The sequence below is a fragment of the Oryctolagus cuniculus genome, chromosome 4, assembly GCF_964237555.1.
Source record: "Oryctolagus cuniculus chromosome 4, mOryCun1.1, whole genome shotgun sequence".
Lineage (NCBI taxonomy): Eukaryota > Metazoa > Chordata > Mammalia > Lagomorpha > Leporidae > Oryctolagus > Oryctolagus cuniculus.
Genome location: NC_091435.1, coordinates 139,128,557 through 139,146,811, shown reverse-complemented (window position 1 = coordinate 139,146,811; position 18,255 = coordinate 139,128,557). Strand labels below are relative to the sequence as shown.

The window sequence follows — 18,255 nt, the reverse complement described above, 5'->3', positions numbered from 1 at the left end:
CAAAATTTTATATAGTCCAATTTTAGTATTTTTTTGTAGCATGAAGTCATTCTTTTTCTATCAAGTTTCCATTCTGATTGTTCTTTCCCTGTTTCTTAGTCTTCAAAGGTAAAACTGTATTTGCAAGTCACTTACAATGGTGTGATCATCTTATGTTTGAACTTGCTTTCTTTTTCCGTTTAATTACCATTTTTCTTTTGACTTATTCCCCATATTCCAGCACTGTCTGATTAGCAAATAAATATAGTGTGCCCTTGATGAAATTGCTTATTGCCATAATTATCTTCATTTTCCCACACGGACGAATGTTTTGTGGTGGGGTACAGCTTTATAAGACAGTCTGCCTGCTTCTGACAGGTCAAGCAATAATCCTAGGCCTGCCCTAGAGTTTCCTGAACAGTGTGTGTCCTGATCATTTACCCCAAATAGGTTGTTGATGAAGTTGATAATAATGATGTATTTGTTGGAGAGTGGAGAGGAGAGAGAATTTTTGGGTATCCTTCCCTCATACTAGATGTATTCACAAATTCACAATCCACTGCTCTTCCAACATATATTTTCTCTTATAAAGCTGCTCTATATTATCCTGTACTTGGTACTAGATCTCATTTTTAACCATTATGTTATATGAGTAAATGTGTATATATATTTGAGATACAGAATTTAATTCCATTAAGCTTCTCCTATTTTTTCTAGCTTTTGATCTGTGCTTTTGGACATACTTTTATTAAATTGTTTTAAATATCTTCTACAAGTTTTTCTCCTTGTAATCATCCATTTCTATTTGCTTTTTGTGTTTTCAGCTGATAACATTTTATCAAGATAGAAGCTGCAAGGAAATGTTCACATTTTCAGTGCATATTTCCATATACAAGATGAGTTTAGGCTTTTAATCTTTTATTCAACAAACTAAGTTTTACTTTACAGTCATTCTTATGTAATATGTCATGGATATTAAATTATGTTTGTATATTGTTATTTAGGTGACTATTATATGGTTAAAAAGATTTTGGAGGAAAACAGTTCAGGTGACTTGAACATAAATTGCGTAGATGTGCTTGGGAGAAATGCTGTTACCATAACTATTGAAAACGAAAACTTGGATATACTGCAGCTTCTTTTGGACTACGGTTGTCAGGTACAAGGCAAGATAATTTTATCCACTAGCTTCTAAGAAATGTTAGATATGTCATGTTTTCTTCCATCCAGTTTACTTTTTTATTTTTTTGCCTTTCTCTCTATTTAACCTTTTATTTGATTATAAGCCACCAAAGTTTTAAAGGCCAGCCGAAAAAAAAATCTTTTTTAAAAAATTATAATAATTTGAATTGATTAATTTTTCATTCAACTGTTACTTTTTTTTAATCTGGTAATGTTATGATTTATTAAAGATAACTTTATTATCTATATTATTTATGTTATATACCTAAAAGTAGTACAAATATTCTGGAACTGTCAGGGGAACAGATTTTTCCTGGGCCTGTGTTATTTATAGGCATGTGTACAATATCTTGACTTACAAAACAATTTTCAGTTTGACTTTGGTTTTCTTCCAAGTTCTATTAAATTTTCGTCTTCGTTTGAAATTGAATGTTTACTTATGTCTAAAGACGAATGATTTTTTTAACTGGAAAAGACAGACCTTTCTGTTTATCTTATCAACTCAGATAGAAAAGCAGGCATGCATGTACATCTTGAAAGAATTTAGTAATAATATTGTTTTGTTTCTTTTTTGGTTTGCTTATGATGGGACTTCTAGGTCATGAATTCTGGCTCATTTTTTTCCCCTTAATGAGGTATATAATTTTAAGTGGCATCAGGAAGCACTCACAGCAGATTTTGTGAATATAAGTGGGTAGTTCTATATAGATTTCTAATATGAGTATATGTATTACAGCATATGATATTGTCTCACATATATAAGTATACTTAAAGTTAAGAGAGAATGCTTATCTAGCAACTTCAGCTACCCAGAACACAACTAGGAACTGAAAAATAAAAGATACCTGTAATAGTCAAGGTAGCTGCCGAGCTTTCCAAATTAAGTGTATGAATTTTAGTTCTAGGAGTACTTCCGGAGCTTTACTTCAGAGTATTTTTTTCTCATTTTAGGTTCCATCATAATAAACTTAATTAGTTTTCTAATCTGTAGAGAATTAGAGGGGCAACAGGAGGAGCTCTGGAGCTGCAGTAAAAGAAAATGAGACATGGTACCTAGGGCAATATTTAATAAAGAAGTCAATCACATTACACTTCTAATCATCTCTGAGGGAGCTATATATTAGAATGGTAATTAAGGTTTATAACAATGGGCCAGAATCTGTAAGGAAAAGTTAAATTATATTCAGTACTTACTGTTTTAGAAGAAAGAATATATGAAGGTTCTTTAAAAAGTTTGTGAAAAATGGAAAAGATGTATATTTTGGTGTAAAAATTTTGAAAACAATGCATGAGGGTCTTCAAAAAGGTTTAAGAAAAATATGTATTATGAAAACTATACATAGATTACAAAAAGTTTTGCACCAAAATAAGCTTATTTTTTATTTCAATTTTCCATGAACTTTTTGAAATACTTTAGTGCACGTGTATGTGTGTGTGTGTGTGTTCAGAAAGCAGACTATTTCAGTCAAAATAATTTAAAATTTAAACACTTAAAGGCATAAGCTTCAGTTACCTCAAAAATAAGGTTGTAAAGAAATTCAGTTTCTGATGATTCTGGATAAAAGAGGTATTATGGGAGAATAATTTTGTGTGTTTACACATATGGTTGTATGTACATGATAGTTCTGCGGTATATATGTTTTTTTTTCACTTTCTTAATTATATTTGAATATCACAATCAACCTATATAGATGTTAGCATTTTATCGGTCAGAAAACTGAGGCTCATAGACTTTAATTATTGCCCAAGGTTCTAAAATTAGTAAGAAGAAAGCTAAGATTTGAACTTAATCTTCTGACTGCAAATCCCATGCTCTTTCCAGCTCACTGTGTTCTGTTTGAATTGTTTATTTATATCTTATTCTATCAGTCAACAAATATCAAAGGCCTTTGGTTGGGTGTGATTGTGAAAATAAGTAAAACATGTGTTCTGCATGAAAGGATCTTAAAATGAATTGGGTAAATAAAGTACATATGAATTCAAGTCAGTTCACTAATACAAAGGTGTACTTGCTGAATGTAAGGTGGTAATAATGCTTGACCCTTGTATATTGCTTTGCAGTTACTTTGTGCTTTCATATGTTTTGTCTTGCATTATATTATGTCGATGATTTTGAACCAGACAAGTTTGCCAGGGTAATTGAGAATGGAGAAATTTTTGGTTTCAATTTGGCGAGTAGGGAGCAGTTACTGCTGGTATTGAGTGAGTAGAGGTGAGGGATATTGCTGAATATCCTACAGTATACAAGACAGCTACCACACAGCAAGAAAAAGAAAAAAAATCTGACCCACAATGTCAGTAGTGCCAGTTTTGAGAAACCCTATATTGTACTTAAGACTTTGTGGTTCAATATAAATGTTTTATGAGTGTTATCGAATTATAGAAAAACAGCATGATCATTGTGGAGCTATAAAAAATTTTATTGGAAGAATGTCAGTTGAGCTTAGCTTGAAATATTAATAATTTCTAATATTTATGGTGCCAGGAACCTTAAATATATTCACTTGCTTAATCCTTAAGAGTCCTGTGGGGTAGATATTATTATCCACATTTTATAGAGGAGACGACTCGGATACAGAAAGGTTAAATAGCTTTTCCCAAAGTGACTCCATAAATAGCATACCTAGAATTTGAACCCAAGTTCTGGCTCCGGAGTTTGTGTACCTGTTACCCTAATGTACTCTCAAAAATGTGTAGATAGGTTAGGAGCAGGAGTTGCTGAGAAGGATGTAAACAAAGGCACAGAAAATGTATGTTTTTGAGACAGTGAATTGAAACCTTTTTAAGGGATATATTTGAGTAGTGGCAATTATTAGGAAAAATAGCTAACACAGTTAACTGATGAAAAGGGCTTTGAAGGCCAGGCTTAGGAATTTGGTTTTATATAATAGATAGGTATCATTAAATACCTTTTGAGAAATGAGGTGATACTTGTCGAATATATTTTAGAAAGATATATCTGGAGGCTGAATTCAGTAAAAATGGGGATGGCTCTAGCATGTATGAGTAGCTTTTGTAGTAATCCAGATATGAACTAGAAAAGTGGCTATGAAAAGAATAGTGTCTCTAAGGAGGGAAAAACAGCTTATGTAAAATGTTATGAAGGAAGAATTGACCAATCTTGGTGAATATTTAAATCTGGAGGGGAGAATTGAGAAAGAGTCCAAGGTGTTTCAGAAATCTTAAGCTTGGGTAACCGGGAGAAGGATGAAAGAAAGACAGCATTCGACAGAGAAGTCAAGCTTCGTGCGAAGGATATCTTGTTGACTGGGGGTATCCAGCAGTCCCCAACAGTCAGTGACTCATGAAGACTTCATTTCTAGGGAGAGGTGAGGCTAAAGACCACAGTAGACAAGAATATGTGGGATGAAGAGCGATGTCCCGAGAGTGGGTGAAGTCACAGAGAAGAGCAGAGGGCTGGTGCAGAGTACTTCTCAGGAAGCACCTGCATTTAATAAAGGGCATTCAAAGGAGAAGGTCTCATTAAAGGAGGTAGAAAGCGGATGGCTGAAGAAGTCAGAGGCCTTTGGGGTGTTGAAGCATTGTGAAAACCACAGGAATAGTTTTAATATGTTGCTTAGAAATCAATAGAAAACTGACGCTAAAAAGTCCATTGGATTTTGAAAGCATGGCACCAGTAAAATTAGAGAAATGATACACATTGATTTGAGAAGTTTGACGTAGTGAAAGGAAGAAAAAAACTTGAATACTAAGAGAAAGATCAGATCAAATCAAGGTAGCCAAGAGTAAGGAATCAGGATTTAAAGTTCTGGGAGCGAAGATTGTTATTTCTGTGAATGAGGGACTGGGGTCTTGAAGATTAGGTAGCTTTAGATAGAATACTAAGCATTAAATAAAGTACTAAGAAAATTAGATTTGGAATGGAAATAAGTAGCCTCTTACTCCGAGCTTAGAGGAAAGAGTATGGGAATTGTTGAAAAGATGAATTCTGAAGTGAGAAGAAAGATAGTGTCCTTAGAAATATGAGTATGTGTCTTAAAGAGATTTTAACAAGAAGTGGTCAAATATATGAGAAATTAGGAAACAAAACTAGTGAGGACATTGTGTATATCTTTATATATTCTTAAAATAATTTGCAACATTTTTCCTTCAGCACTGCTATCGATATATTAGACATCATTTGTGTAGAATAAGGCAATGGTAACTCCTTGCTTATATGATGTTTTTATATAAATGAATATTTTTGTAGCTGAAGCTTATCCTTTTAAGCATTGAAAGATTTAATATAAATCTTTCTTTATTCTTTGCTAAGTTTTGTGTCTGAATATAATTTAACTTTACCATCATAAGTTGGAATCATTGAGAATGTAATCATTTTACTTCGTTTCATGTGGTCTGAAACTGTTAACGTGTTTGTCGTTACGTTAAATGGCTTCAGACTGCTGTGTTTTGACAGTGATTTTTGTAATACTGGTATTTTATATTTTCAGTGGTCAACTTTTAGCAATTTTTTTCCTTTTCCCTACTTTGTTGGTTTTAATCTAGCTGTTCCTTTATTCAGTACAGATCTGAAAGATACTTGAGAAAGTCAGATATTCATCATTTATAGACAACTCAGTATAATCGATTCTGAAGTGGTGGGAACAAATTGATATACTACTTAATCATAGACTGAAACCATCATCAAAACCAATGATAGTAGTTAGTACTCTTAAATATTTATTAATCTGGGCTGGTTTCTTTTGGGAAATAATTCCCATGATGTTAGCTTGTGAATATATATGTATTCTTTTTTTTTTTCTTAAGGTTGCCATTGTATCCATAGCTATGTTTCAAGTGGCTGAAGGCCACTTGGCATTCGATCTTGAGAACAAAGGCACCACTATATCTAGCTTTATGGGTTAAAATTAAAAATTGTAAATGAAATATTTAGTAGTAATGGATATAGAACTCTTTTTATTCATTTGCTTCATCAGAGTATGCTAAAAACTGAAAAGAAATGTTTGCAAAGCAGGGAAATAATAATGCTAGGAAGCTACAGTGCAGTGAACACTAAAAAAGTTTTAAGGAATAGAACAATGGTTTAAATTTCCCATCTGCACGGGAGTTTTTCCTATAGGAAAAAAATAGATGATTCCTAACGGTTGAATGAGGACTCCAAATCTCTTTTGGGGTGCTTAGTCTTGTTTTTAGACATCCAGATAAACTCTATAGTTTTTATTCCTATTTTTATTTTTAACATTTATTTTAGAGACGAAGATGGACAGTTAGACATTTATATAGAGTTCTCATTTGCTGGCCTCCAAAATTCCCTAATGATCAGGACTGAGCCATGTTGAAGCTGGAAGCTAGGAACCCAATCCAGTTCTCCCATGTGGGTGGCAGAGACTCAATTACTTGAGCCATTACTGCTGACTCCCAGGGTCTGTATTATCAGGAAAGTGGAAGCAGGAGACAGAGCTGGGTATAAAAAGCAGGTACTTCTGTATGGAACCCAGGTGTCCCAACCAGTGTCTTAACTGCTAGATCAAACACCTGCCCCGTTCTATTTTTAACATCCAGATAAAATGGATGAAAACTTTATCATTTTCAGTTACTAAGAATATTAAAGATCTGATATAGTTTCATTCCCAAGAGCAGGAACATTGGTTGATTTAAATAGTAAAGATTATAATAGTTAAAAATGTACAGTTTGAAAATAATCAGAACTTTTTTTTACATTAATCAATATTCAGTGATTTCCTCTGTCTTTATGGTTTTCCTTAAAAAACAAAGAACCCCACAAAACTCCAAAACCTAATGTCTTGGTGGCCAAACTGTAGGCTTTGTTTCAGAAAGTAGAAAAGTCTGCATTTTCTCTGAGTTTTTTAACTTTCCCTCCTGATGGAATATGAATTGGCATACAAGTGTACTTCAAAAGATTCATGGAAAACATGGAATAAAAAACTTATTTTGGTGCAAGATATTTTGAAATTCATGTGTATTGAGTCTTCAAAAAGTTTGTAGCAAATGTGTATTATGTAAAAACTATGCATGGAATTCAAAATTCTTTTGACTCAATTCCGTTTTTCATGGACTTTTAAAAGTACCCTTGTAGAACTATAAAGTTACTTCTCCTTCCTGCCTCTGCAAACAGGTAGCCTAATTCATTCTGGCTTATACTTGACAAGATTGCTAATATTAATGTCCAATTTGTACCATTTCAGTCAGCCATGTGTATTTCAAAGATTAGAGCAGAATACTCTCCCCTTTATATATTTTTCCATTCTCCTCTATTGGTTTGGTTGGATCAGTGATGATTATTTTATTAGAATATAATCCTTGTAGGAATAGTTCTGGCATTTTTTTTGTTGTTGATTTAAAACATTAAGTTTTTTGGTCCACAATTCAAGAGTAAAGATTTTGAAAAAAAAAAAAAAATCAGCATTATATATTGCATGGATCAGCACTGTTCCACTAATAATCCCTTGTATCAAGCATTCATTATTTTACCAGCTCATGCATTGGAATCAGGACAGAAACATGTAGTGTGGTACACAGAAGTACTGCTGAGGCAAGCAAGCAATGTGCTACTTGTACAGTCTGAATTCCTGGAAATTCAGTATTGCTGTATATATACATATATATATATATGTATGTATACAGTTTAAATTTTTAAAGATAGAATAATTTATGAGTTAGTAAAAATAAATACTCATAGTTTACCTTTTTATATTCAATTTTCATTTTTAACTTTTTTTTTTTTAAAGTCCGCAGATGCACTTTTGGTGGCAATCGACTCTGAAGTAGTGGGAGCTGTTGATATACTACTTAATCATCGACCAAAACCATCATCAAGACCAACTATAGTAGTTAGTACTCTTAAATATTTATTAACGTGGATTTTTAAACCAAAATAGATCTTTTTGCCCGTTGCCATTTTTCCTTCCCCAAATTTATTTTGTTTTTTTTTTATAAATCGATTTTTTTCTTTTTGTAAATTAGTAAAGTAAGTAGACACTTGCAAGAATAATTAGTTTTATTTTCAGAAACCTTTTTAAAATAAATTGACATTTCTTTAATTTTGTTGGCCTGGACCAGTATTTTGATTTGGTATAATCTGCAGATAATGTTAACTTATAAATTAATTTCCAGATAGACTTAAGAATTAAATATAAATGATGAAGCCATAAAAACTGGAAGAAAATGTAGATGAATTTTAACTGGGAGTAGAAGGACTTTTTAAGCATAAAAACAGTAGACAAAAATCACAGTGACATAGTCTTTGGCTGTTTTGAAAGTTAAATTTCTGAATTTTAAGTATCAGGCAAAATTAGGAAAACTGATGGGTAACTGGCAATGCATACTTTTCAGCTTAGAAGAATAGATGAAAAACATGAAAATTGTTATAAAAGAACATTAAAAATCTGAGAAAATATAAATTATTAAATCTTGTTGATAATCACATACAAGATGGTAATTTTTGCTTGTCCAATTAGCAGATACTTTTAAAAAATAATAATCACTGATAGCAAGAGAATAGCAGAGTCATATACTGCTGGTGGGGCGGATACTTTGAAAAGCATTTTGGCTGGATGTTTCATAAATAAGAAAGGTGTTCCTCCTGTTGTTTAACTTAGTTCTTTTACCTCTGAGAACCTCTCAAGGAAGTGATCAGAAATGTGAACAAAGAAGTCAACTGCAATCTTATTTGTAGCAGTCAAAGAAAAGCAAAAACCCATGAGACACAATCTAAACATCCCAGATTAGATAGGAAATAGAGATAATTACATAGATGTACAATGGGATGTTATGCAGTTATTAAAATGATTTTTTAAAGAATATTTATGGAAAAATATACTGAAAAACAGGGTTAGTAAATTGTACATATGATTGGATCCAAGGTTAAAAATATGCATAGAAAAACTGTTGTATGGAAAAATGGCAAAATGTTCCCTAACAATGGTCATCTCATACCGATTGACCAAATTAAGAGTGTTTTCATTCTTATTTTTTATTTTTCTTTATTACTTTTGTAGTTAGGAAGATAGTCACTAATAATTAAATACTAATTAGAAATAGTTGTTATCAAAGGTGTAGTGAAACCAGTGATTTAACTCTGAGTATAAGCTTATTATACTCAAAAAAAATAATACTTTTAGCAAGAATCAGGCAGGCTGCCTGATGGGATCTGAGAACTAAGAGAGGTTCTGTTAAATTGCTGTACATTAAATGAAAAAGTTTACTTTCATTTAGACTATTACAAAAGCATGACCTTGTCCAGAAGATTTGTTTAAGTGGTGGTAGAAAAAAAAATAGGAATAAAGAAAAAAGGACCAAGAATGTGGTTCTATTTAATAGATCAGATATATCTAGTGTCTTATTTAATTTTCCACCATTTATTGTGCAGTTACTATTCTGTTTTGGTATACTTCTTCTACTTTCTTTTAGCCCATTTCATCTTCGTAGGGGAGGTTGAAATACAGTGTGTTGGCTTTTGGAATCACTAACTCTTATTCATCACCATTACTAGTACCAGTTAAATGTTAACAGTTGGAAGGCCTTGGCCGTTCTCACCTGTTCAGTAAAAAAACGCTTTCTACTCTATTTCTAACAAACAAAGATTATTCAGCCTTTATTTCAATACTTCTAATGACAGCAAGATCACATTTTAATGGTCCTGTTATTTCTAAACAGGCATTATTACACTTGATCTTAGCTAAAAGGCCAAGAAGCAATCTTTAAACAGGCATTATTAAACATTGTTGTATATTTTACACTTTCAATGAATTCATTCTATACTTTTGCCATATCAAAATTGCCTTTTTGATAATTGACTTTCAAGTACAGGTTTTTTATTTGCTAGTTCACAGATTATATTATAAACAATGAAATTGTGAATTTTAATCTTATGCATGTTTAATATTGTTTTTCATGCAGTTAATGAAACAGAGCCATTTTTCTCCCAAAGAACTATCTATAGTTTTCTTTATAACTAGTAATACAATAATAAGAGGGAAAGGGGCTAAATTTTTAAATAAATTCATTAATTTGAAGCCTGCAATAAATGGAAAATATATAGTATATAAAGAAACTTCATAAAAAGGAGGGGAAAAGTTATATCAGAAAATAACAAAATTTACCAATAGAGCACAATAAATTAAAATTTCATGGATATTTCTTATAAACTAGGAGTGCCCAGTGCTGGTGAGTAAAGCTTTAGTATAAAATGAGTGTATTCTTAAATTATTGATAATATAAACTGTTAAAAGTGCTTTGACATTCTGTATCAAGAGCTTCAAAACTGTTCATTGCCTATAATTCTACTTCAGTGGCAGGGGAAGGTCTGTGTTAATGAAATAATTAAAATTTGTGAAAAGCTGTTTTTTTTTTTTTTAGTATGTTTGTAGTAGTGTTACTCCAGTTAGTAGAATAAGATATCCTGAACACAGACTCTATGAAATTATTTAGATTGTATGCAAAATTCTGTGCATGAATTTTTTTCCCCTGAAGATCTTAGGCTCTGCCTTTATAAAATTATAAAAAGGGTCTTTGATCTTCAAAATACTAAGAACCATTGTTTTTATCTTTGGTGCTTAGCATATCTACTATTTATGCAAAAGATTTTCTTAAAAGGGTGTGTGGTAGAGAAAAGACTAGAAGGAAAAACTGTACTGTAAAATGTTCTGCGAAAGGAATATTAGTATTTTTATTCTTTCTGCTTTTCTATATCTTTCAGATATTTTGTAATAAGTGTACACTGCTTTTACAATGTTAATAAAAAATTAACCAAAAATGAGAACTTGATGAGCTTACACTGTAGAGTCAAACAATTCTCAGGGAAACCTCTGAGAAAAAAAGTGAGAAGAATTGGAAAGAATATGCAGTAGTCATAAAATAGTCAGCTTTTAAATTTAATCCTGATTCCTTAATTACTACTGTTTTCTTCCTCATTTCATGCCATTGCCAGGCCCTGGGCCCCTGTAGTGAGAGGAGCTCAGGCTCCCAAGTAGTACAGCCTGGATTTAATCAGTACCCTGCCACTCTGTTATGTGGCTTGGGCACATTAACTTCTCTGAGCCTCAGTTTCTTCATGCGGATTATAATGCTCTGTTTTGCAGGTGGGAACTAAATGAGGTGATAAATGTAAAGTGCTTAACAGTTTCAAGACTCATTAAATAGTAGCTATATTTGTTAGTGTTTTTATGCATTTATAATAGAAAGTGTTACAGGGGAGGATTGGGCATGTGTAGATAATTATATGAGGGTCTTCAGAAAGTTTGTGGAAAATGCTTATGAAAAAAGTTAATGTATGAATTTGATATTTTTTGCACCAAAATAAACTTATACTTTAATTCTGTTTTCCAGGAACTTTTTGAAGCACCCTCATAAAATGAAGAGTGCTTCCTACTTACTTACCCCTTTCAGTTAGCTTCATTGCTATTCACGTGACAAAGTTTGCCATAGAGGTGGATTTTAAAAGTTTTTCTTGTACAGTTATACTCTGCTTGCTTTTAATATTTATGTTTTTCCATTACATTCTTTTTCTGAAAACCTTGTTCTTTATACTGTCGTACATGTTTCTATAATCTTGTGTAAATTAGACATTTTTTTCTAAGGTATTTCTCTTGGTAGTCTCACTTCTCCTTTGTTAGGAAAAACAGAACTCTAGTTAAATAAATATTAACTATTGAAAATTTTGTGTTATGATTATATTGTAATTTATTAATCAGAGTTAAGCTTTAAGGTCTCAAAAAATTTAGTTGAAGTAAATTATCATATTTCTTCAAAAACTTCTTAAGTTCTTTGTGCTTTCCTAGTTTTTTTCATTTCATTCACCAATAAATATATTTCTTGAAGTCACAAATTATGTTTGGAAATTTATATAAATATTTTTCAGAAACTCATGGAACGGATTCAGAATCCTGAGTATTCAACAACTATGGATGTTGCACCTGTTATTTTAGCTGCTCATCGTAACAACTATGAAATTCTTACAATGCTCTTAAAACAGGATGTATCTCTACCAAAGCCCCATGCAGTTGGCTGTGAATGTACATTGTGTTCTGCAAAAAACAAAAAGGATAGCCTCCGGCATTCCAGGTTAGAAAATTAAAATTTTGATAAATAAATAAGTGATGTAGTAAGGTCTATGTCAATTGTGTCAATTTTTTAAATCTTTTTTTCCAGTCACTTTTAAGACATGATGCTGTGGTGACTTGAATTGAAAATTTCCATCTCCTTTGCTTATACAATGACTTCTGAATTTTTCAGAAATGTTTACCAAATGCTACATAATTCAGAAAAATCCATCAAATTGTGAATGAAGTTTACCCATACTCCTGCTGTTGGGGGTACTATTTACTCTTTAGAGGCTGAGTTTATTAATACAAGAGAATTTCCAAGTGTAGAAGTTGCTTTCTTATAAAGAAATCAGGACTACCTTGTAACTATGACTTGTTATGTCTCCTGCGAACTCCCCCACAAATATTCAAGTCATTATTTCTTTCTGTTTACTATCTCTTACCATTTCCTCAGTTGAAAATGATAAGAACAACTGAGGAGTAATTGATCAAGAAAGTACCCCATCTTTTACAGACTGAGCAAGATCATATACATGGGCTTGTTGTACAGAGGTATGGTTTTTGGCTAGACTTGAAAATCTAATTTTCAGCAGAAACCATTGCTGTGGTTTGGATTTGGCTAGCCCCCACCAAAACTCATGTTGAAAATTGATTTCCAGTGTGATTGGTGCTGGGAGGTGGGGTCTTTGTGTGATTGGTACTAAGAGGTGATTAGGTCATGGGGGCACCACTGGATTGATGCCTTTTTTGAGAGATGGAGTAGTTCTTTGCAGACAGGATTAACTCTTTCGATTAGTTCCTTTGAGAACTGGCTTATAAATAAAGCCCTTGGTCTCTTTCTTACACATGCTCTTTCCTGCCATAAGACCCTCACTGGAAGTCAAGCAGATACCAGCCCATACACACACATACATGTATATATATAAACATATATATGTGAATGCTGATTAAGTATATCTGAAATAGTATCAAGTTTAATATCTGCTGTAGGAAATGTGACTGGAAGTCCAGGCAGGACACTGACAAGCTACTTTAAGTTAAGGATTATTGTATAATATATGCATTAAACTTTAAAGCTGAGAACCATCCTTCTCACTGCTTCCTTCCCTTAGGAATAGCCCTTTGGTGTATTAAAGGAGCTATGGTTTAGTATGAGTAAGAATTAAAAGGTAAAGTATTTTAGGCAGAAAGTATAGCATGTGGTTTTATTTTATTTGGAACTTGCAAATTGTTTGGAATATTTGCAGAAGAGTGAGAACAGTTGGCAGTGGATCCTGACCAAAATAATTTCCAGGAATTGCTAAGTAGAACTGCAGAAGAAAAGGAGGCTAACAAAATGAGTAAAAAGAAATAAGGCTTCTGGGAAGTTGAATAGCCAATGAGTTGGCAATAAGAGAGTGAGACAATTTGTATTTATAAGATACGGGTTTTTAAATTTTAGAGATGGTGTCATTCCAGGTGATGATAATGTCTAAAGGCAATATTTTCACCTAGTGTAGAGATGGATAGTGGATTGTGCTGGTTTTGAAAAACATTTTCAGTAATATAATTACTGCGGTTTATTTTTAGTTTCAATATTTGATGTACTTTGAAATTTCAAATAACTTTAAAGAATCTTTTATCAAAAATTTTTAGACTTGAGAATCATTGCATTTGGAAGAGATAGCAAAGTAATGAACAGTGAACTACCAGTTAAATTTAATTTACAGGAGCGCTTTGTTTAACGTGTAAAGTATATTTTTCATTGCATTGAATGCTGGTAACCCCAATGTACATTCAGCTTTACTCATATTATTACCCACTTCACTGCTGAAGGTAAATGAGTTTGCAGAGCTTGACTAGGTAGCTACAAGGGGTCGGTATTGGCAAAGTGAACTTCGAGGGTAAGGTGATCTTAGGAATTCTGGCATAGTGGCAAGAAAATTATTTGAAAGGGAGACTGCTCAGTGTCTCTGTCCTCAGTAAATATACAAGAGGGATATTGAGGTAGATAAATGGCAGAGATGATGTTGAGCGGGTATTGGAATAACTGAATGCTTTGAACCTCCAAAAAGGTGATTTTGGTATATGGAAGAATGAATAACTGCCTATAATATTTAGTTATTAATGTCATGATGCTTCCTTATTCCCAGAATCTCTAAATGAAAATATTGTTTGTTTTTATAAAATCATAAATGGATTATATACACAGTTGGATTGCATACCCATAACTGGATTATACAATAATTAGATTTAAAATTTTCTTTCAAAGACAACAAGAAATCTTTGCACACTTGCCTAATGTATATGGGAACTTCATTTCCATTATTTTTTCTTTTCTAAGAATTTTTAATTATTAGAGGTGGGGGGAAGAGAGAGTGAGATATTCCATCTGCTACTTCGCTCCCCAAATACAGTGCTAGGGCTGGAGCCTGGAGCTAGGAGCCAGGAAAACAATCCAGGCCTCCCACATAGGTGGCAGGAACCCAATTACTTAAGCTAGCACTGCTGCCTTCCAGGTTCTGCATTGACTGGAAGAATTAGGAGCCAGAGCTGGGAATCAAACACAGATACCCTGATGTACATGTCCCAAGTAAATATTTTAACTGTTTCTTTTTACTAAAAATATATATATATATTTTAGTTAGACAAGTAATATGTGAATAAATCCTTAAATATTTGTAAATATTCTGCCTTCAGGGGCTGGTGTTGGGGCACAGTTGGTTAAACTGCTGCTTGTGGTGCTGGCATCCCATATCTGCTTCTGATCCAGCTTCTTGCTAATGCACCTGGGAAGGCAGTGAAGGATGGCTCAAGTGCTTGGGTCCCTGCTGCGCATTTGGGAGACCTGGATGGAGTTCCTGGCTTGTGGCTTTGGCCTGGCCCAGCCCTGACAGTTGCCATTTGGTTTAGAAACATGACTCTTAATTGCAGTGTTAGATTGGTAGCTACAGTCTCATCAGTGGCTGTCAGTTGTATGTTAGAAATTTTGTCTCCCAATTTCTGCCTATATTGATACCATTCAAATTTTCTTTTCTTTTTCATTAAGTTAACCTGTTTGTTATTAATGTTGCCTTATTCTCTCTCTTCCTTCTCATGTTTGCTTAAATATTTAGATTGAGACCCACATGAATTTACTGGTTTGAAAGACCTTTGTGGTGTCTGGCCTCTGGCACAGTGGTTGGGTTGCTACTTGGGGCACACATATCTTAAATCAGAGTCCTTGCTTCAGTCCCAGAGGCTATGTTTGTGTTCCAGCTTTCTGCTGGTTCATACCCTGGGAGGCAGTGGATGATGGCGCAAATACCTGGGTTCTTGCCACTCATGTGGAAGACCTAGATAGATTTTGGGCTCCTGGCTTCAGCCTGGCACAGGCCTTGCTGTTATAGGCATTTGAGGAACGAGACAACATATTGAAGATCTTTCTCTGTGTCTCTCTGCCTTGCAGATTAATTATTTAAAAAGTACTGGACATGTGGAGTTATGTATTTCCATATTTAAATGTTAGTATGGATGAAACCAGAACCCCAGAAAGTCACATAGAATATAATCACCTAATTCCATAGGACTTTAACAAAGTTTTCTTTAAAATTTGGATGTTCATGATTTTTTCTTTCTTTCTTTTTTTTTTTTTAGATTTTATTTATTTGAGAGGTAGAGTTACAGAGAGAGAGAGACAAAGAGAAAGAATTCCATTCGCTGGTTCACTCTCCAAAAGGCCACAATGGCTGGAGCTTCATCTGGGTCTCTCAGGCGGGTGCAGGAGCCCAACCCCTTGGGCCAACTTCTGCTACTTTCCTGGGCCATAGCAGAGAGCTGGATCAGAAAAAGAGCAGCCAGGACGTGAATCCATATGGGATACTGGCACCGGAAGTGGAAGCTTAGCCTACTATGCCACAGCATCAGCCCCAGATATTGATGATCTTAACAATCTGATATTTTTACATTTCCATCACTGGAAAAAGTTCTCTCATACTCATTTTATAGTCACTTCTCCAATCTCTAGCTCCAACCAACCACAGATCTTTTTTCTGTTTTTTCCTCTTCTAGAAATTTCATATAAATGGGATCATATAATGTGTTGACTTATATTCCTGGCTTCTTTTACTTACCGTAGTTTTTGAGGTTCACCCATATTGTTGACAAATCACTATATTTTTTTAGTCTTCAGTAGTGTTCCATTGAATGGATATACTAACTTTTGTTTATCCATTCACTAGTTATTTCCAGTTTGGGCAGCAAAAATTCACAGGCAAGGCTATGTGTGGACATAATTTTTATTTCTGTTACATAAATACCTACAAGTGGAATTTCGAGGTCATAATAGTAGGTGTCTATTTAAATTTTTTTAAATACATTTATTTGAAAGAGAGAAAGATACCATCCTTCTATTGTTTCACTTCTCAAATACCTGCAACAGCTGATGCTGGGCCAGGCTGAAGCCAGGAGCCTAGAACCTAATCTGGATACCTGGTTGCAGGAACCCTTGAACTTGAGCCATCACCTACTGCGTACCAGGGTGTGCATTAATCAGAAAGTGAAGTTAGAATTGGAGCCAGGGGGCCAGTGTTGTGGTATAGCTGGCAAAGCTCCCTCCTGTGACATTGACATCCCATGGGCTGCTCCACTTCCCATTAAGCTCCCTGATAATGCACCTAGGCAAGCAGTGGGTATTGGTCCAAGTCTTTGGGCCTCTGCCCCCACGTGGGAGATCCAGAAGAAGCTTCTGGCTCCTAGCTTTGGATTGACCCAGCTCTAGCTGTTGTGACCACTTGGGGGAGTGAACTAGCAGATGGAAGATCTCTCTTTCTGTGTCTCTCCCTCCCTCTCTCTATAAGCTCAAAAAAACAAAAACAAAAACAAAAACAAACAAAAGAGTTGGAGCTAGAATTCAGATCCTAGTACTACAAACTCTCAAGTGATATCCTAGCTACTATACCTAAACCACACCACTCTTGATCATTTTAGTAACTGTCTAGCTGTTTTTCAAAGTGGTTTTTCCATTTTACAGTCTCACCAGCAATGTATGATGATTCTAATTCTGCCACATACTCACCAACACTTGATATTGTTGATTCTTTTTGTCATTTTAGAGTTTAGTAGGTTCTCATTGTGATTTGATCAAAATGTGATATCAAGCATCTTATGTGTTTGAGATTACTAGATCTTCTTTGATGAAATGTCTATTCAAATTTTTTGTTCATTTGTTATTGGGTTATGTTTTTATTGACTTAAAAGATTTTGTATTCTGGATACAAATGCTTTATCAGATATATATTTTATAAATGATTCTCCCAGTCTATGACTTATCTTTTCATCCTCTTTATGGTGTCTCTTGAGTAGCAAAAATTTTAATTATGATGAAGTCTTTTGTGAATTGTGTTTTCAGTGTCAAAGCTATGAAATATTTGCTTAACTCAAGGTCCCAAAATTTTATCTGATCTTCTTCTAGTTGTTTTATGATTTACATTTATTTATTTAAAAATTTATTTATTTATTTGAAAGGCAGAGTTAACAGAGAGAGGAGGAGAGTGAATGAGAGAGAAAGAGAATTTTTCCATCTGCTGGTTCACTCCCCAAATGCCTGCAATGGCTGAGGCTAGTCCAGGCCAAAGGCAAGCACCTAGAACTCCAACTGGGTCTCCTATATGGGTGGCAGTAGCCCAAGCACTTGGGCCATCTTCAGCTGCTTTCCCAGGCTCATTTAGCAGGGAGTCAGATTGGGAGCAGAGCCACTGGAATTTGAACTTATGCCAATATGAAATGCCTGTGTTACAGGCAGTGGCTTAACCTGCTGTACCACAATGCTGGCCATAGGATTTATTTATTTATTTATTTTTAATTTGAAAGGCGTAGTCAAAGAGAGAGAGGGGCAGAATGAATTTGAATATCTTACATCCGCTGGTTCACTTCCTTCCCAAATAGCTGCAGTGGTCAGGGCTAGACCAGGCTGAAGCCAGGAGCCTGGAGCTTCATCTGGATCTGCCAAGTGGGTATAGGGGCCCAAACAGTTGGGCCATCCTCTGCTGCTTTCCCAGGTGCATTAGCAGGGAGCTGGATATGAGGTTGAACAGCTAGGACTTGAACTGGT

The 18,255-nt window shown here is 34.1% G+C and overlaps 1 protein-coding gene across 9 annotated transcripts in view; it reads left to right on the top strand.

The window, feature by feature from the left end:
- Positions 1–18,255, top strand: part of TRPC1 (transient receptor potential cation channel subfamily C member 1) — an 88,414-nt gene that overhangs the window by 9,371 nt on the left and 60,788 nt on the right. For 2 of the 9 annotated variants that reach the window (XM_008266183.4, XM_051858794.2), the window contains exons 2-4: positions 984–1,138; positions 7,872–7,973; positions 12,002–12,204. The exons of 2 other annotated variants lie outside the window; for them this stretch is intronic. In XM_008266183.4, coding sequence (XP_008264405.1) covers positions 984–1,138; positions 7,872–7,973; positions 12,002–12,204 — 460 coding nt within the window. 9 annotated transcript variants of the gene reach the window in all.